The following is an 18,930-nucleotide window of genomic DNA, read 5'->3' as shown; positions in this document are numbered from 1 at the left end:
GGACAGCTTAGTTCAAACCCAGAGGACACAAAGTCCACCAGGGAAGGGAGGAGGGGGCTTTGGGCAGCAAATGGAGAGCTTCGAGTCGGCTCCTGGAGGCCTGATGTATCAGGAGGGGAGTGCCACAGTCAGACTTTGGAGGCCGAGTGGAGGGGGAGAGACCGAGGCAGGCAGCCCCCAGTAGCGATCGGCAAGGTCCAGGCGCAAGGGAATGAGGGTCTGCACTGGGCTGGGAACAGGGGCAAGGGAGAGGTGACACTGATAGGCTGTGACACCTGTTGGATCTGGGGGATGAGAGAGAGGCAGGAGCCCAGGATGACCCCAAGGCTGGGAGCATGAGAGCCTGGGAGAATGGGGGGGCCTCCATAGTCATGAGCAAGTTTAGAAGATGGACGGCCCAGGACAGCCAAGGTAACGAACGAGGTCTGTCTGGGACATACTGGGTTGGAGAAGTCTATTGGACATCCGGTTTGAGATGTGAGACTGAGGGCAGCAGAGACGTCGGGCAGGATGTGTGGATTTCAGAGTCATCGGCAGAGATCATTCAGTCCATGGGTGCTAATGAGACTACCCAGAGCAGTGGGACAGAGGGGGGAGGGCAGAGGGCCCAGGACACAATCCTGGGGGACAAGAGGGTGTGGCCAGAAGGAGGGTCCAGCAGAGGAGCGGAGGAGGAGCGGCCAGAGAGGGAGGAGGAGAGCAGGGGAGCCTGTGGGACAGCCAGGGACAGAGGGACTGACCTGGACGGGGATGAAGCCTGAGGAGGAGCAGCCAGAGAGGGAGGAAGAGAGTGGGGGAATCTGGGCTGGGGGTGACCCTTAGGGGAGTGCCATGTGGAGAAAACCCCAGAAGAACAATTGTCCAGCGTGAGGCTGGTGCCCCCTGGCCATGTCGGACCCAGGCTCTGCCTAGACCAGCTGCAAAGGGAAGCAGGCGCTGTTTATAGGGAGAAGCAGAGAGCCCAGCAGTGATTTGATGTGGCCCCCGTGGCCAGTCGGGTCTGGATCTCTCCTGCCCTGCCAGGCCCTGAGCCCTGGCTTTCGGTCTCCCCCAGGAAGCTCAGACCTGGCCCAGATTTCCTGTCCTTCCTGTCCTGGGTTCTAGGCTCGGGTCCAAGGGCTTATTTCCTCCCTGGTTGGTTCCTCCACCTTGGGAAGAGTGAAATGATGATGAAGGGAAGCCAGGGCGTCTTCAGCTCGCCAAGCTGCTGAGTCTTTGGCAGAGCGAGGGGGCTCCAGCGGGGGTCTGGATAACTAGAGCCCCCCCATCCTTGTGAGGTCTAGAGAGGGGGCTCCAGTGGGGGTCTAGATAACTGAGCCTCTCTTTCCCCCAAAATACCATTTGCCAAGTGCTTTGCAGACCTTCAGTTGCTTTGTGAGCATTTGCTGCTATCACTCTCCATGTCCAGGGCCACACTCCGGCCTTGGGGCCCATGAGCCACCACATAGAACCCGATTTTACATTGGAATGTTGGCCTATGGGAGCGGTGACGGGCTGGCCTGGGGACTGAGGCCAGGACCAGTGGCAAGGGAGGGGGGGCAACCAACCACAGAGCAGCCAATTCTGGCTCAGTGTCAGAGGGAACCTTGTCTCCTTGAGAGCTGTTCCATGATATGCCGTGAGAGGTAATGAGCTTCCCATCCCCAGGGGTCTCCAACCAGAGGCTGGACAACCAGTCCTGGTGTGAAGTCATGTGACTCCAGGTGAGGGCTGAGATCTGCTCCCCCAGGCCAGGGTCTTTCTCAGCTTTAACCCCGCTGCCCTGAATGAACCTGGGGAAAGGCCTCAGGATGCCCCACGGGTGCCTGACCATTTGGCACCCTGTGCTCTCCTCAGATCTCTACTGCACATTGGAAGTGGATTCCTTTGGGTACTTTGTGAACAAAGCCAAGACTCGAGTCTATAGGGACACAACTGAGCCCAACTGGAACGAGGTGAGGAGGAGGATAGGGAGGAAGGAGAAGGGGGGAGGGGGAGGCATGGAGGGAGAGGAGGAGGAGGGGGAAGAGGGAGGGAGGGGGGAAGAGTGAGGCATGGAAGGGGAGGGTGAGGAGGGGGAAGAGGGAGGGAGGGGCGAAGGGGGAAGAGGGGGAAGAGGGAGGGGAAAGGAAAAGGCATGGAAGGGGAGGGGGAAGAGGGAAGGGAGGAGGGGGAAGAGTAGGGGAAGAGGGGAAGGCATGGAAGGGGAGGGGGAGGTGGGGAAGAGGGGGTCCGCACTCAGCCCACCTCATGCCGGCTGCAATCCCCTCCTGCTCTCAGGAGCCGGGCAGGGCAGGTGAGGCTAGGCTGCTGCCCTGGGCAGAGGCTGAGCCCCTGGTCCTCTGTGGGGTCCGTGGCCCATGCCAGGCTTTTCCTTCTCTCCCTGCCTTGGGGCCGTAGGAGTTTGAGATCGAGTTAGAGGGTTCCCAGACCCTCCGGATCCTGTGCTATGAGAAATGTCACCATAAGACCAAGCTCAGCAAAGATGACGGCGAGACCAGTGACCGGATGATGGGCAAAGGCCAGCTGCAGGTGAGGCCGGGGGATAAGGCCCCACCTGGGTGGGGAGGATGCCAGCCTCACCCCTCCTCCGCCTCTGCTGCTGCCTCTGCTTCGTTGCCGGGAGTACAGCCAGGCTTGGCATGCCACCAGCAGGCCCAGCTTGGTGGGCACCCCTTCATCAGGCTTGTGGGGGACGGACGCATCCATCTGGCCATCTCACCCTGGGGGATTCTGGAGCGGGACAGTGCCTGAGGAGCTGCCTGTAGGCGGAGGGTCCGAGAGTGCTGGGTAGTCATGTCTTCCCCCTCCCCGCCATTACTCCAAAAGAGAGAAAAGCCTTCTGTCCTGGAACGTGCCACCCTTCTCCCACCGGTCCAGGCAAAGGGGAGAGATGCGGCCCAATGGCCACATTCCCCTGGCGGGTCTGAGCAGGGCTTGGGGTCTCCTTGTGTCTAGTGCTGTCCCCTCCTGGGCACTGGGGGTGCGGTCCACCAGCCACAGAGCCTGCCCTCCTGCCCTCCCCTCCTTCCCTGGTCTCCCCCTTCACATCCCCAGGGCTGCTTCCTCCCACTCTCAATTCCTTCTCTGCTTGCACTGGTTCTGGGCATCGCCTCCCCTCCCTCTCCATTTGCGCCTGCCTGCAATCCTCTAGGATTGTCCTCATCGCCTCCATTTGTGGTCGGCCTGCCAACTGCGTGTGCAGGGCTTCGGGGATGCTCTGGCTAGGGGAGCTACTGTGGATGGGCCGTGTTCCCCTCCCATGGGCCGCGTTCCTCTCCCCCTCTCATGGGCCACATTCCCCTCCCCAACCAGTGGGCTGCCTTCCCCCTCCCATGGGCCACGTTCTGCTCCTCAGCCATTGGCCACATTTCTCTACCCCTCCTGTGGGCCGTGTTCCTCTCCCCAGTGGGCTGTGTTCTGCCACCCCACGGGCCGTGTTCCTCTCCACTGCTCTGCTGCTCTTCCAAGAAGTGGAGCTCTTGAGCGTTGTGGACTTGGGGTCTGCCGTGTCCATGCCGGTCTTTCCTCTTAGTCCCTCAGCCACGTCCATCGTGGATTCTCTTCATGGCCCCTGGGCCTCACTCCATTCTCTTGGCATTCCCAGGCACCCATGAAGCCCATGGCCTGTGTGCTGGCTCTCTTCCTCCCTCTGGTTACTCGACTGACCCATCTTTTTCTTTTTCGGCCACACGTGGTTCTCACGATGTCTTCTAGGCCACATCTCCTGTTTAACTGTGCGTTTTGCCCTGTCTGTGCCTTCCTCACTCCTCTCTATGGCCTCTGGGTTTGGGAAGACTGGTCCTCTGACTTGAAACCTGGCAAAAGATTGCGACAATGTGGGAGTAAAGAGAAGGGTCTGTGCCCTAAAGAGAAGGGTGCCATCCCTCCAAGGCAATCCAAACCAGACTCCAGTCTGCTGCTTGAGGGATGAGCTCCGTGGACCATCCATCCAACTGCACTTTGGAGTTGTTCAGTTGGCATCGTTCATCCACTTGGTTGTTTCTGTGTGGATGGTCTGGCTGAACTCTTCTAGGTGATGCTTGCTCCCATTCAGAAGGTCCTGCAATGGTCTAGGGCTGGAGGCATTCAGCACATGATTCCCTTGGAGGGCCTCTCATCCCCAGGGATTTCATCCTGCCCTTGGACTCAGCACTGGGTCTCCCCCATGGGAGGGAGGTGCAGACAGTAGGCATCTGCTTGTTTGTTAGAAGTTAGGGACCCGAAAGTGACTGATTGAGCAGTGGTGTTTGTTCTGTCATTCAGTGACCCTTGTATAGTGGTGGCGTATGCTTGGAGGGCACCTTGTCCACTGGTTTCAAGGTGGGCCATCATCCTGAATGCTTTCTTGTAGTTGGTACACATAGAGCCCAGAGGGCCTTGTATCTGCCTCAGGTGGTGGACTGGGCTCAGAGCTGACTGGGAGCAGGAGCATGGATAGGATCTGGATCGCTCTGGACAGGGTCTAGGTCACTCTGGACAGGTCTGGATCCTCGTGAACAGGGCCTGGATCTCCATGGACAAGGTCTGGATCCTCACAGACAGGGCCTGGATCTCCACAGACAGGGTCTGGACACTCTTGGACCGGATCTGGAACCTCTTGGACGGGGTCTGGATTCTTGCAGACAGGATCTGGATCTCCGCGGACAGGGTCTGGTTCTCCACAGATAGGATCTGGATTGCTCTGGACAGGGTCTGGATCTTCACGGACAGGGTCTGGACCCTCTTTGACAAGATCTGTATCATTCTGGACAGGGTCTCGATCCTTTGCAGATAGGATCTGCATCATTCTGGACAGGGTCTAGATCACTCTGGATGGGGTCTGAATCTCCATAGACAGGGTCTGGATCTCCACGGACAGGGTCTGGACCCTCTTGGACAGGATCTGGATCACTCTGGACAGGGTCTTGATCCTTTGCAGACAGCATCTGTATCATTCTGGACCGGGTCTAGATCACTCTGGACGGGATCTGGATCACTCTGGGCAGGGTCTGGATCCTCACAGACAGGGTCTGCATCCTTGTGGACAGGGGCTGATTTTTGTAGACAGGATCTAGGTTGATCTTCCCTTTTCCCGTGCCATGAGGGCAGACCCCACAGGGCCACCCGATGTCCAACCCAGATGTCCTTTGCCTGTCCTCGGCTTAGCGGGGCTGCTTCGCTTTCCCCTCCCTTTTCTTGTCTCCTGTCTGTAAGCGTGTCCAGGACCGTGCTAGTTGAGGTCTAGGGGGGCAGTTCCACGGTCCTGGCTGGAGAGAATGTCTGGCTAGGGGAGTCTTTGCAGATCTGTTCGGGTTCTCCCTCACTTGTGGTCTCCTTTGTGCCCTTGAGACAGCTTTGCTTGGTTGGATTTCTCTTTCATCTGGTTTTCCTTCCTCGAGGACGCAGTTCTGTTGCTTCCCTGGCGCTCTTTTCTCTAGAATTCAGTCTGTACATTCTATACCCACATGGCCTTGGCCGCGTAGCAAGAAGATGGTGTGTTTGCTGCTGAAGAATTTTTTAGACCCTTTGGCCTCCTCAGCGTGCGGGAAGGGAGTGTATGGGCATTGCCATGGAGACAGAGTTGCCTGACTGGGAGGGACGGAAAGGGTCGAGGATGACCGAGGGTACACTGGAAGGTTGGTGGGGCCCTGGCGTGGGGCAGGAGCAGGCAGGTAGTGATGTGGGACCCGAATTTGTGAGAGCCAAATACGTCGATCTGTGAGCCACCCGTGTAGGATCACCGATGGAACGTGATTGGAGTGGACGAGATCACTGAGGAATAAGGGGTAGAGAGGAGGGTGTCTGTGGCAGAGCCTGGGGGGCATGCAGGCTTGGGGAGGGTGGTCATTGGAGGGGGAGACCTGGGAAGGCTGAGGAAAGTGAGCATCCAGAGGAAGGGGGGCCTGGCAGGGTTAAGAGAGGCAGGAAGGTCAGTGAAGAAGTCTTGCGGAAAGCTGGTGGGGATGACCGTGAAGAGCTCCTTCTGGGAGCTGTCCTCTCAAAGCCACAGGGCCCAGAGCCAGAGGCTAGCAGGTACCTGCTCTCCTTGAGAGTGCAAAGCAGGAAGTCTGTTGGAGGCAGTGTGGTCCAGTAGAAAGAGTACTGAGTTCGAATCCCTGCTCTGCCACTTCTTCAGTGACTTTGGATGTGGCCCTTAACCCTCCTTGGCTTCCTTGGTGGCCTCCTAGCTTGGTGATGTTAGCACAGCAGCTTGTGCAAACAGTGGGGTCCCTGTCAAGGTCAAGGAGGGGGGACCTGGGCATGTTTGTAGGGGGTGAGGAAGAAGCCAGCAGCTAAGGAGAGAGGAGGGACAGGCTGCCCTGCATTTCTTGTTTATGTCATCATTTTTATATTTATTATAGTGGGACCCCTGAGGCTGCCCAGAGGGGAAACAGGGAAGTGCATCTCCTGAGGGAAGACAGCATTGGTGATTGCAGTGGGGGGGGGGGGGGGGGGACCATGACAGCCTGGGGCGAGGAGGGGTGGGGCAGTGACAGCCTGGGGCTGAGGGAGGAGGTTGATGACCACCTGAGACTGGGGCAGTGGGAGGAGGTAACAGCCTGGGGCTGCTGGGGGGAGCAGTGACAGCCTGGGGGTGTCTAGCGGCAGGGGGTGGGGTGGGGGGGGGTGGGGGGGTGCCCCCAAAGCTGGGCCTCAAGGGAAGCCAGGAGAGCAGGGAGAATTCCAGTCCAGCTCCTAATGGCTGGCACAGCCAGCAGTTTGGGCCAGGAGTGCAGTAGATTCCATTTGGGGAAGGGTTGGCCAGGGATGGACTGAGCAGGGTTTTCAGAGCAGAGCGAGGGCTGTGTGTCTGTCTCCTCGAGGGAGTAGGGAGCTACTGATGTTTCGGGAGCATGGCAGGAAGGAGGAGGATCCACCGTCGAAGCCCCCCCAAATCAGGCTTCTCCATTTCACAGCAGCTGGGTCTGCCCCATCTGTGTCCCTGTCCTCAGACACACGTAGACCTGTGCAGTCCTGCTTGGTCTCCCAGGCAGAGACCCAGCAGCGCCAAGCTGGGCCTGCAGCGCCTGCCATCCCCCTGCTCCCCCCAGTTGTTTCCCGGCAGAGAGTGAATCACCTGCTGCCTGGATAGGGGTCACCAGGGCCAACGCCCATGGAAACCAGGGCTGCTGGAGCAGTGTTTGTTGACAGAGGAAGTGACCTAGTGGGAAGGGGGAATGGAATCCCCCAGGCTGGCCTGGCCAGGGAGGGCACACCAGCCTGTTTGCCATGAGTTCTTTGTTGTTTTGGCCCTGGCGTGGGTGGAAGGTCCCCTTCCTCAGCCTCCAAAGCGTGGCAGCACTAGCCTTCCTACATCAGTCCCATGGTGGGGAGTGCCCTGTGGAAGGGGCTGTGGACCTAGGGGCCTCTGTCCCATCCACGTCCTGCTGGGTAACTAATGCGGGAAGCCAGGGTCCAAATCCGTCAGTCAGTCATGTCCGTCCCCCCCCAGTGTGTTAATGAGCCTCTGTTTGCTAGGCCTGTGGGGTGGGGGCAGGGCTGGGAGGCTGATTGAGGGTGGATGTTAGGAAGCAGGAGATCATTCCACCCCAGGAGGGGATGAGCTCCCTGTCCTTGGAGGGAAGTCTCTGGGTGGTGGCCAGCTGACCCCCATTTAGGTGTTAGAGAGGCTGGGAAGGATTCCTTTGGCATTGGGCCAGACCTCCAGGACAGTTCAGGGAGGCCAGGATTCTACAAAGTCAGTCCCTTGGGTGTGGAATGGGAAGAGCCAGCAGGGAAGAGCCACCCTGTCTGCTGTGTTGGGGAGGCCCTGAGGTCCCTCTGCATGACCTTTGATACCTGCTCATGCTCCAGTCCCCCTGCCCCAATAGAGCCTGGGCCTCCATGGACAGGGCTGCCAGGGCAGGGCCCCCGTGGGCAGGGCCTCCGTGGACAGGGCTGCCAGGGCAGTGCCTCCATGGGCAGGGCCTCCGTGGACAGGGTGGCCAGGACAGGGCTGCCAGGACAGGGCCCCTGTGGGCAGGGCCGCCAGGGCAGGGCCCCCGTGGGCAGGGCCACCAGGATAGGGCCCCCATGTGCAGGGCCTCCATGGGCAGGGCCGCCAGGACAGGACCCCCATGGGCAGGGCCTCCTTGTGCAGGGCCCTAGCAGTGTGTGGGAGCCTGCTCTCTGACTTCGCCAGGGCTGGGGTCTGGGGAAGACTCTGGCCCCATGTGCCCTCCAGGGGCCTTGCTTGGCCCAAGCCAACTACCCCCCTCCCATGGGGAGCCCACCCTCACTCCTCCCACTGACCACTCAGTCCCAGGAAGCCCCTGGGCTTCCCTCAGCCGGGAATTTGTTGTTTGTTCCTCCTGTCTGGCCCTCTCCTCCAGAGTCCTTCCTGGGAAGCCCTTTGGCTGGCATGGCTGGGAGTGCCCGTGCCTGCCCTCGGTCTCAGTGCCAGACAGCAGCCAGGGGCTAGGTGGGGGAGATGTGACTCCCGAGCTGCGGACATACTTAGTAACATGGAGGCTGGGCTTTCAATCAAGCCATCAACATTTATTAAGTGCCTTGTGCATACCAGGCACTAGGCTAAGTGCTGGGGGTACAAAAGTCCATCCCTGTCCTCCAGGAGCTCAGCCTGATGGGGCAGACAACATGCAAACAGACATCTCCACCTCCACCAAGCGGGAGATCAGGGGCAGAGGAAAGGCCCTGGAACCAAACGTTGGCCCCAGCCCAGCCTCCAGGTCCCTGGGGGCAGGAGCAGGAGCTAGGTCAGGGCTTGCCCAAAGTGATCCAGGGGTAGTGAGCTCCCCGTCTGCCAAGGAGCACCCTATGTGGAAGGGGGCCAGAAGGGAGCCGGGTGGGGTGGGGTCTGGCCTCCTCCGAGGCCCCTTCCGACCCTGCACAGCAGATCTTGGCCATGATGAGACCGAGATGGAAAATGTTACTTGGCATTCCCTGGAATGGAAGCCAGGCCCTTTAGAAAGGAAATGGATCAGGTCCTATTTTGGACAACAAATAGCATCCTGATACACGTTCCCGTAACCTGTCAGCTGTGGGGAGGAACAGATGCACAGGAAGAGAGGGAGGCCTGGTCTGGAGTGAGGGCGGGGCCTTCCTGAGACAGCAGACTAAAAGCTGGCCGCACCAGCGCTCTGCACTGCCCTGCTGCAGCTTACTGCCTGGGTTCCCAGCGCCCCGGGGGCGAGGATGAAGGAGGTGCCCACCATCCCTGCTGCCATGCTGGGGCTCTGCCGGAGCTGGCGGGGTCAGGGCAGGACCCTGTGGACCCACCTCTGCCACCGAATGTGCAGGGGCAAGGTTAGTGTGCCCAGGGCCAGGCTGGGGGTGCTCTCAAGGGGGCAGTTAGTGTTTGCTTGTAGAAGATCCCACTTCATGAGGGGCACCATCCCAGTTGCATCCTGCCCTGAGAAAGGCCCCTGGAGGTCCTCTGGGCCAACTCCCCACTCTGGGGCCTCCAGTTGAATACACGGAGCAATGGGGAGTTCAGCCCCTTTGTGGTGAGCCCATATTAGGAAGCTCTCGCTGTGGAGGAAAGCTTCTTTCCTTGACCCCCAGTCTTGCCTCTGGGAGCCTCACAGGCTCCCACTTCTCTCACAGTGGTGGGTCCCGTGGGAGGCAGCCCAAGCCGGTGCTAAGGGATGGTCCGGCTGGGCCACGGGGCTCTGAAGGCCTCCTCTGGGGACCGGAGCAGGGCGGTCTGTAGCATGAAGGAGGGTGGGATGGTTGGGCAGGGAAAGCCTGACCTCTGGCTTGGATCCTTCTTGTTGGGACCAGCAGGTGCCAACGTGGGGATGAAGGAGGCTGGCAGAGAAAACCTGAGGGAAGGTGGCCATGACCTCAGAGTGCCAAGCCCTGTGCATTGCCCCCAGAATGGGGCAGTGGACAGAGTCTCGGCCCACGGGCCAGGGCAGCTGCCTCTGGTTCTTGCCACCTCTGGGACCATGGGTGAAACCTCCTGGGCTTCCATTCCCTCATCTGTGACATGGAAGGGCTGATTGAGATGGTCTCTGAGGGCCTCTACCTTCCCTGGGGGCTGTGGCCTCCTGTGCTCCCAGTGACTACTGGGCCCTGGCTTCTCCCTTCTAGACACACACCACGCAGGGCATGACTGAGGCCCTTCCCAGAAGCCCCGCCTCACAGCCCTGCCTGAGCAGGAATTCCGGAGAATTTGGGGGAGAGGCTTCCTCCTCAGGGGCCCTCACCAGCCCACACTGAGCTTGGAGACCTTGGCTGCAGAAGATGTGCCAGGGTTAAAGGCCCAGGTGTTGCCCAGCCTCCCACCTGTGTGACTGTGGCTGGCACTGGGGACCCATCTTGCTGTGGCTATGCTGGGCATGCCCACCTTTGGGCCTGATGCCAAGGCCTTCCTCAGGTGCTCCTGTGTTTCAGGGTTATGGTCTGTGCACTTCAGGGAGAGCCTTCCCCACTCCCAGAGCTCACAGCCCTGGGAGCTGGGCCAAGGCTCCTGGGCTGCCTTGTTAGAGATGGGCACTGACCTGGGTTTCCCTTGCCCCTGGAAGCTCTGGAGATTTAGGCCTCCAGCTCCCTTCCTCACCGCTGGCCTGAGCCCTGAGGTCCGGGCCGGCAGGGGGGGCCCAGATGGCCAGGTCACTTCAGGCTGCTGCTTGTCTTTCAGCTGGACCCCCAGGCCCTCCAGGACAAAGATTGGCAACGGGCCCTCGTTACCATGAATGGTGTAAGTGTGAGGGGAGAGGGGGAGCGGGGGCAGGGGTCCGGGCCATGGCAGGGCTGACCCCTAACCTCTGCCTCCTGCCCCATGTAGATCGAGGTGAAGCTGTCTGTGAAGTTCACCAGCCGAGAATTCAGTTTGAAAAGGATGCCTTCCCGCAAGCAGACTGGTGTCTTTGGGGTCAAGATTGGCGTCGTCACCAAGTGAGTGGCATGTGTCCCTGCTGAAAGAATGAGCACGGGGGCTGGGGGCTCCAGCTCCCAGATGGAGTGGGTTCTCTGGGGGCTCTGCTCTGGGATGGGGTGGGTGCCCTGGGGGCTCTGGCTTTGGCCTGGCTCTTGGCTGGGCCTCCCAGAAGGGCCCAGACCCTTTCTCAGTGAATGTGTCTTGGGTGCTGGCTCCTCCGGGACCCTTCTATCCATGGCCTGGTATCCCCTTCCTGGAAGAGCTTCCTGTTCCTTCAGGGATGGCTCTCCCCGGGACCCCAACTCTTCCTGCCCTTCCTCACTCCCCTCTGTGGCCATGAGCCCAGTTAGGACTGCTGAGAAAGGAGAGGCATTGGGGCATCTTCCCCAGACACAGCCAAGGCCCCACTGTGCGGGAAGGGGCGAGCTCCCGAAGGGGTTCTGGCAGCGGGCGCTGGCAGATTGTGTGGTCAGGGCAATGATCATTCAGTAAACAGGATGCAGGACAAGTCTAGCAAGTGGACAGGGTGAACTGGAGATGCCCTGAGAGCATCCAGGCCCCTCAGGACACGAGGGCTGGCTGGGCGCATCTGGCAGGATCTGAGCACCGGACCCCAGGGGCGCAGGGAGATGCTGCCAGGACCACAGGGAGGCCCTGCGCCCAGAGCAAGCTGAAGAGGGAGGGCAGGAGGGAAGGGAGGACCCCGCTGTGGCGGAGCCGCAGACAGGGCAGAGTGGGATGGCAGCCAGCGCCTTAGACGGGTTGGTTCAGTGATGGGGCCTCTGCAGAGTGTTCAGGGGCTCAGAGAGACCCCTGGGCTTGGAGTTGGGTTCAAATCCCCCTTTAGACACTTGCTTTCTCTGTGGTTCTGGGGGAGTCACTTAATCTCACTGTGCCTCAGGTTCCTTAACTATTCAGTGGGAGTGTTGGCCTCAATGGCTCCTAATGCCTGTTCTGGGCCTGCCTCTGCCTCTGTGACTGAACAAGGGGAGGTAAGAAGGCTTTGAATGCCAAGGAACAGAGCTAATGCTTGTCTCGGTGGTTAACAGGCAGCCACAGCACATGGTTGAGCACAGAATGGACCTTGCCAGATCTGAGCTTGCCAGAATTGTCTGGAAATAGCAGGAGGGAAGCCCTGAAGGTGGGGCAGAGCATGGGATGGGGAGAGGTTGGACTCCCACATTGGGCTTGTCAGTCAGTCCACTGACTGACCACAGGAACATGCCAGCCTCCTCAGAGTTGAGAAAATGCCCTCCCTGCCTCCAACGGAGGTGGAGGAGTAGGGGCTGCCGGGTGTGTACTACCGCATACACTGTGAGGTTGCGCTGGGTCTGGGGGCCGGCAGGTAGGCCTGGCAGGGCCAAAAAGGACCGCAATGGCCATTCCCACTCCTCCTGGCCCCTTCGCCCAAATGGCGTACTTGTCCCTTGCAGGAGGGAGAGATCCAAGGTGCCTTACATTGTACGCCAGTGCGTAGAAGAGATTGAGCGCCGGGGAATGGAGGAAGTGGGCATCTACCGTGTGTCGGGTGTGGCCACCGACATCCAGGCCTTGAAGGCCGCCTTCGACGTCAGTGAGTCCTCAGAGGCCCTGCTGGGGGAGGGGGGTCAGGGGAGGCCTGGCCCTGATGCTGGTCCCCTTTAGCCAGTCCAGGGGATGCCAGCGGGACCCCACCTAGAGCCAGGCTTATTTGAGGGTTTGTGTCCCCCGTGAGATGGAGGCAGTTTAGAATCATAGAATGCACTTGCCTAACGTGGGAGGGACATGTCTGCTGAGGTTCCCAGGCAGGGGATTGCCCGGAGCCCTTCCAGAGTCACTGGCTTCATGCTTGGGGTCCCCAGGAAGAGTGTGAAGAAGGGGCTTCACTGGGTGGGGGAGAGGGTGTCTATACCTGCTCGGAGCAGTGGCAGTACGGTGGGTGACTGCCACCCTCACAGCTTCGTGCCAGCCCTCATAGTAACACAAGCACAGCCAAGACCACAAGGGTCTGTAACCTGGCCTTGGTGGCTCACTCCTCACTTCCTCCCCTGCCCTGGGCAGTGGCTGCAGCTGAGCCCTGTGCCCCGGCACATCCCCTCCACTTTCCCCAGTTTGCATTGGGTTCAGGAGACTTTGTCTTGACCCCTATACAGAGGGAGGTCCACGTTATTAGGGTGTGGGTATGGTGCTAGGTCAGAGTGGAGGCTTTGGGGTCAGGCCAGGAGACCAGAGAGCTGTGTCTCTGCTGCCGGATGTGCCTGGCGATTAGAGAGGAGCTCGGGAAGGAGTGAGGTCTGTGGGCGGGAACCCTGGAAGGGGCACAGGGACCCAAACCCTGGAGAACCTCTCATCCCATGGCCAAGATGCTCCCCAGTACTGCCCTGGGGGCTGGTCTGGAGGCTTTCCTCCCCAGCGGGCTCGGGCCCAGAGCCTTTTCCCAGCTGCCAAGCTCAGCCTACGTGCCAGCCCTGTTCCCAGGCCTCTAGTCACTGGGCTGATGGGGCACGTCAGGGCTCAGTGCAGAGTTACAGTGTTGCAGAGCCTTGATTGTCAATGTTGGTGGAAAAACCCGGACTGGGCCTGTGCTGGGCTCCAGCAAGGCCTTGGTGGGAGTGGATGAGGAGAAACATCCAGCCTCATGGGGACCCCCCCAAAATCACCCAGATCCTGCTTCCGCTCTTTGTTTTCAGATAATAAAGACGTGTCTGTCATGATGAGTGAGATGGACGTTAACGCAATAGCGGGGACGCTCAAGCTGTACTTCCGAGAACTGCCCGAGCCCCTCTTCACAGATGAGCTCTATCCCAGCTTTGCAGAGGGCATCGGTAGGTCCCCCCACCCCCTGCTGTACACACCCCAGGGGCTCCCGTGCAGGTGCTCTGCAGCAAATCAGGCCCCAAGTTGGCTGCAGGCGGGGTGCCAGGCCCACGCAGGGAGGCATTTTCTCAGGAGGACTCCTGATCTCAGGCTTTCCTGGCCTCTGCCCAGAGACCTCTGGGGCTCCTGGGGCAGCCTGGCTCATGCCAGGAGGGATGTCCTGAACACACTGTTTTTGCCTCCTTCTCCCTCCCCAGCCAGTGTGTGGAGCCCAGCCCTTCGGGGGGGCTGTGCCCTTCATGGGGGGGGTCTGGGCTCTTCAGGAGGGTCTGTGCCCTTTGGGGGTCCAGGCCCTTGGAAGGCTGCCACATGGCAGGACAGGCCCCCTTCACTTTCCTAATGCTGGGTCACACTGGGGGCTCCCTTCGGGCCCCTTTTCTGACCTCTTTCAGAGGATCTGCCATCCCCCCAGCCCTCCCACGTGGAGTGGAGATTGCTAAACACAAGGGAAAGATGTGAAGTGAAGCGACGGATCCTTTCTTTTTGAATTTGGCCTGTCCTTTCAGCCTGTCTAGACGGCTGGCTGGCCGAGGTTGGCTCTCCCAGCTGCAGACTGCCTATGTCTTCATCCCCAACACTGAGCGAAGCCTTAAACAGTTAGGAAAGTCCGAGGATGGAGCCCCGTGGCAGCCCACTGGAGACCTCCCTCCGAGGTGGCCCTGACGTCTCTTTTTCCGGCTTTTTCTGTAGCACTTTCGGACCCCGTGGCCAAAGAGAGTTGTATGCTGAACCTGCTGCTGTCCCTCCCTGAGCCCAGCCTCCTCACCTTTCTCTTCCTTCTGGACCATTTGAAAAGGTACCGGCTAAGGCAGTGGCCTCCCCTTCCAGACTGGAGCCCGGGGCGCCCTCCCCAGGCCCAGCACAGACACGGCTGGACTTCTGCCCCTGGGGCGTTGCCCTCACCTGCCTTCCTGTGCCCCCAGGGTGGCCGAGAAGGAGACGGTCAACAAGATGTCCCTCCACAACCTGGCCACGGTCTTCGGCCCGACCCTTCTGAGACCTTCAGAGAAGGAAAGCAAGGTCCCCCCAACCCCGAGCCAGCCCATCACCATGGCCGACAGCTGGTCCCTGGAAGTCATGGCTCAGGTATGGGGGGTGCCCGCCAGGCGGCGGGGTGGGGCTGGGCACCCGGGGAGTCTCCAAGGGGAGTTTGTTTCCCCCAGGGACCAGAGCCAGAGAGCAGCCTGGCTGAGCCAACAATTTCTGTCTCCTCCTCCCAGTCCTGGGCTCAGCCAGGGGAGTGGGCTAGTGCCTCGGGTGCCCCTCAGCCCTGGTACTCTGCTCACACTCCCAGGGTTCGCAGGGAGCTGGTCTGTGCCCGCAGGCTAGTCCTCAGAGACTTGCCTCTTCATCTTCCCCCTCCTCTCTCCTCTTCTTCTTCCTCCCTTCCTTTCCTCCCTCTCCTCCCCTCCTCCTTCCTCCTCTTCCCCCTTCCCCCTCCTCCCTCCCCTCCTCTCTCTCCTCCCTTCTTCTCCTTCCTCCCTGCCCCCACTCTCCCTGCCTGCCTTCCTCCCCCTCTTCCTCCACAGGTCCAGGTGCTGCTCTATTTTCTACAGCTGGAGACGCTCCCAGCTCCGGACACCAAGAGACAGAGCATCCTTTTTTCCACCGAAGTCTGATTGCCTGACTCTGCAGCAGGAGACTGGGAGTGCTGGCCAGAGGCCACACAGTGAGCCCCTCGGGCCCTGGGAGCTGAGGCAGATGAGACCCTGGGCTGGAGACAGGAGGCTGGAGGTGGGAGGCTGCAGGGGCCGCAAGGGGCGGCCGGCTCCTCGCTTTGGATGCCCCAAGGCCTCGCCCCCCTTTCTTGTCCCTTGGGAAGGGTTTGAGCGCAGAGCTGAGGGGGCCTCCCAGCCCTCCCCAGAGAGGACACCCAGGGTCCTCAGGGAGGCAGGAAGAACAGGTCGGGAGCCCACAACCACTTCCCTGGCCCAGGAGGACTCCTGACCCTGAGACCACCTCTCGTGCTTCTCCCTCTCCCACCTTGTCTTTGGGCTGGCCGGGATCTGCTGGAGGGCCAGGTGGCCCAAGGTCCCGCCAGCACCACTCACTCGTGCTGTGGGCCCATCACATACTCATCTCCTGGCCTTCTCTGCCAAGACCAGATTTCTCCTTCCTTAGTCACTGCCGCCAGCACCACCCCTGTGGCCAGTGCACCCTCAGCGGCCTCTGCTTGCCAACTGACTCCTTGTTCTCGCCTTGTGTCTGAAGAGACTCTGATACTTGAATCTCAAGCCCTCTCAGTCTCCTGTGCCCTCTTTGGGGTCCACCCTATGCTGAGAAGAGGCCTGGGAGTCTGGGAGCAGGGCCTTCTCTAGGAAGTAGGTGACTGGCCTCTCCCTGCTTTCTGACCTTTGCTGCCTTGGCCCAGCTGGGGCAGGAAGCCCCTCCCTGGGCACCTTCTCATCCTGGCCATCCTGGCCTTGGCTCCCTGGCGGCCGCCCTGCCCTCACCTCCACACTGGCCCTGCCCTCACCTGCCCTAACCTCCACACTGGCCCTGCCCTCACCTGCCCTCCCCTCCTCACTGGCCCTGTCCTCACCTGCCCTCACCTCCACACTGGTCCTGCCTTCCCCTCCCCACTGGCCCTTCCCTCACCCTGCCCTCACCTCCACACTGGCCCTGCCCTCACCTCCACACCAGCCCTGCCCTCACCTTCCTTTACCTCCACACTCACCTCCACCCCCTCCTGCTGACAGCCAACGCCTCACCTGCCCTCCTCATCTTTTCTTCTCTGACGGCTTGTAGAAACTGGGCAGCAATGTGCCAGTGCCCATTCCTGCCCTACTTTGTTCTTATTTATATAGGACGTGGAATGTTGAATATTAAACCACAGATTTTATTGTGCATCTGTGCATGACTAGCTCGGGGGCCACATGCCCCCTTATTGTCCAGCCGATTTTGCTCTTCTGCCATCCCAGGGACCCCCGAGAAAGACACCAGGCATGGACCAGAAAGGGCCTCCTTCCCAGGACCTGTCCCCAAAGAGCCAGCTTTGTAGGTAGTGAGCTCCCCATCTCAGAGGCCTCCAGGTACCTCCCTGTACCCAGAAGTGTGGGGGTATCCTGTTCCTTGGACAAGGTGACCCCTGAGCTCTGCCAGGAGGATCTTTGATTTGGGGCCTGGAGGTCTGGTCTCTCTCACCAGCACTATCAGTTGGCAGGTGGCCATGATGGGGGCTGTGATGGTCTTTGTGGTTTCTCTCTGGGCAGCTCATCCGCTTTGGAGCCTGCTCCTGTGAGGTGGTGGGCGGGAGGGGGGGAAGGCAGAAGGGAGCCAGCAGCCTCCCCACCCCAGGCTTCCCTTCCTACCCACTCTGGGTCCCCTGCCTGGACAGTGGGAGGGGGTGGTTATTGTCACCTGACCCTGCTTTCTGCTGAGACCTTCCACTTCTGGGGGGTGGGGTAGGGAACCATGTGAAGGCCCAGAGAGCTTAAGAGGCTTCTCTGAGGCCACCCAGCTGGCAAGGATGTGAAGCAAGAGCTTTCCTGTCAAGCTCACACTGTCCCAATGGGTGGGTGAGGGAGTAAGTATGTGCCTGCTCTCCCATCCACTGTATCTTAGTCAGTCAATAAACATTTATTAAGGGCCTATTTAGTATTTAGTGTAAATAGTCACTGATTGTCTTTTGGCCAGGAACCCTGAGGGTCTTCCCCTCCCAGCTTGATTTCTTTGAGTTTTGACTCACTTCTTACCAAAGCCTATTCACTGAATGGGTGTTACCTCACTCAGAGTGAGAACCTGAAAAGGCCTCAGCCTAAAAGGCCAGGGTCTCACTTTGCATCCTGGGTTATCTCCAGCAGTCATCCTGATGAATGTCTGGTCACTGGACCCACATGGCTCTGGAGGAAAACCTCGCACAGCCCTCTCTCACTCAAATCAGTCACCTGCAGGTCATGTCATCATCTCCCTGATGTCATGGTCGTCTTCGAAAGCGAAGGACAAACACAACAATTAAGTGCCTACTGTGTGCCAGGCACTGTGCCATGCGATGCCTCCCCTGGACACAAGGCCATCCTGCCCCTCCAGCCAGACCCCAGGCCCTCTCTTTACATCTCTTGCTCAAGCCCACTATTGTTATGGGACAGTAGGACATCCCGCCTGGGATGCCATGGGACCCCTTGGAGCCTGTCTTTCCTACCCTACAGGCTCTGCCTGTGGAGCTTAGCACCCCAGGCAGATGGGAGCTATGATCATTATAGCACTCGCCTCCAGAGGTGATGCCCCAAACTTGGGGTTGGATCCCCCAGAAGGGCTGACATTTGGTTTTAAGGGCAGGCGGTGGCCTCATGCTCCTCAGACTGGAGCTCAGGAGCCCCCACTGGTGACCTTCTCCTTTACAGTCAGCCAGTAGCTGTAGTTATTAGCTCAAGGCAAAGGCATTTACGCGTGAGTAAGAAGCCTAACCCTACCTGCCTCTAGCAGCTCTGAGGTGCACCACCCCACAAATATATTCCCTGGGGAAAGGGAGGACAAGCCCTGCTAGTGAGCTAGGAAGGCCAGGGGCCAGGGCAGTGCAGGCCTTTAGCACTTCTGCTGGGTGGGGCATCCTCAGCTGGGCCCTCAGTGAGCAAGGGCTGCCAGTCCTTCTTGAAACATTACTAAGGTGCAATGCTAAGCACTAAATACCAATACAAGTGAAGTGCAAACAGTCCCTGCCTTCCCAGAACTTCCATTCTAAAGGGGGGGGGAGGGGAGGCCAGCCCTGAGGGCTGGGTAAAGGCAGCACAGTGTGCAGTCTGGAGAGGACTGTGACTGGCTGGCCCTGATGGCCTCCTTAAATGGGGTAGCCCTCCAATCAGTGGGGGAGGCCACAGGGGACCAGATGGCTGGCCCAAAGACTTGGCTCTCTTTTTTGTTGCCAGGGCTCATGCTCTGTGAGGCCCCCGCTGCCCACTCCCTGCAGAGGTGGATCTCCTCCTGGAGGGGGAGTTCTGTTGCAGAATGCCCCAGCTTGTGGCAGGGTGGAGGGAGGGGCAAAGGAGAAAGATTGCTACTGGGCCCTCATGCAGAAGTGGGGGCATCACACCCCACAAAACTTCCCCTGCCTTGAATGTCCCAGGATTGTGCTTGTGTGGCTGGCCAGCAGCGTGGGGGCCAAGGACTCCTTCGATTCTGGCCAGAGAAAGGTGGCATGGGGGTGGAGTCGAACCCCTGATACCCTATTAGCATCTACCCCATACTGTCTGTGATCATATCAGCAAAGCTGGGGAGGGGAGATGGGGAGGCAGAGCCCCTCCGCCATTCCTCAGTCAAACGATTTGCTG

The 18,930-nt window shown here is 59.7% G+C and overlaps 1 protein-coding gene across 3 annotated transcripts in view; it reads left to right on the top strand.

Annotated features, from left to right (window-relative positions):
• The window catches only part of BCR (BCR activator of RhoGEF and GTPase), a 69,980-nt gene extending 53,016 nt beyond the window's left edge, over nucleotides 1-16,964 (top strand). The window contains exons 16-24 of one of the 3 annotated variants that reach the window (XM_036738622.1): nucleotides 1,837-1,934; nucleotides 2,380-2,511; nucleotides 10,568-10,627; nucleotides 10,715-10,824; nucleotides 12,241-12,380; nucleotides 13,477-13,611; nucleotides 14,354-14,459; nucleotides 14,587-14,749; nucleotides 15,220-16,964. In XM_036738622.1, the coding sequence (XP_036594517.1) occupies nucleotides 1,837-1,934; nucleotides 2,380-2,511; nucleotides 10,568-10,627; nucleotides 10,715-10,824; nucleotides 12,241-12,380; nucleotides 13,477-13,611; nucleotides 14,354-14,459; nucleotides 14,587-14,749; nucleotides 15,220-15,282 (1,007 nt within the window). In that variant the 3' untranslated portion in view covers nucleotides 15,283-16,964. Of the gene's footprint in view, nucleotides 1-1,836; nucleotides 1,935-2,379; nucleotides 2,512-10,567; nucleotides 10,628-10,714; nucleotides 10,825-12,240; nucleotides 12,381-13,476; nucleotides 13,612-14,353; nucleotides 14,460-14,586; nucleotides 14,750-15,192 lie in introns of all 3 variants that reach the window. The other 2 variants (XM_036738614.1, XM_036738632.1) reach the window with 2 other exon arrangements.
• Nucleotides 16,965-18,930: the final 1,966 nt, after the last annotated feature.

The sequence above is a fragment of the Trichosurus vulpecula genome, chromosome 1 (assembly GCF_011100635.1).
Source record: "Trichosurus vulpecula isolate mTriVul1 chromosome 1, mTriVul1.pri, whole genome shotgun sequence".
Classification (NCBI taxonomy): domain Eukaryota; kingdom Metazoa; phylum Chordata; class Mammalia; order Diprotodontia; family Phalangeridae; genus Trichosurus; species Trichosurus vulpecula.
This window is presented reverse-complemented; position numbering and strand designations above follow the sequence as displayed.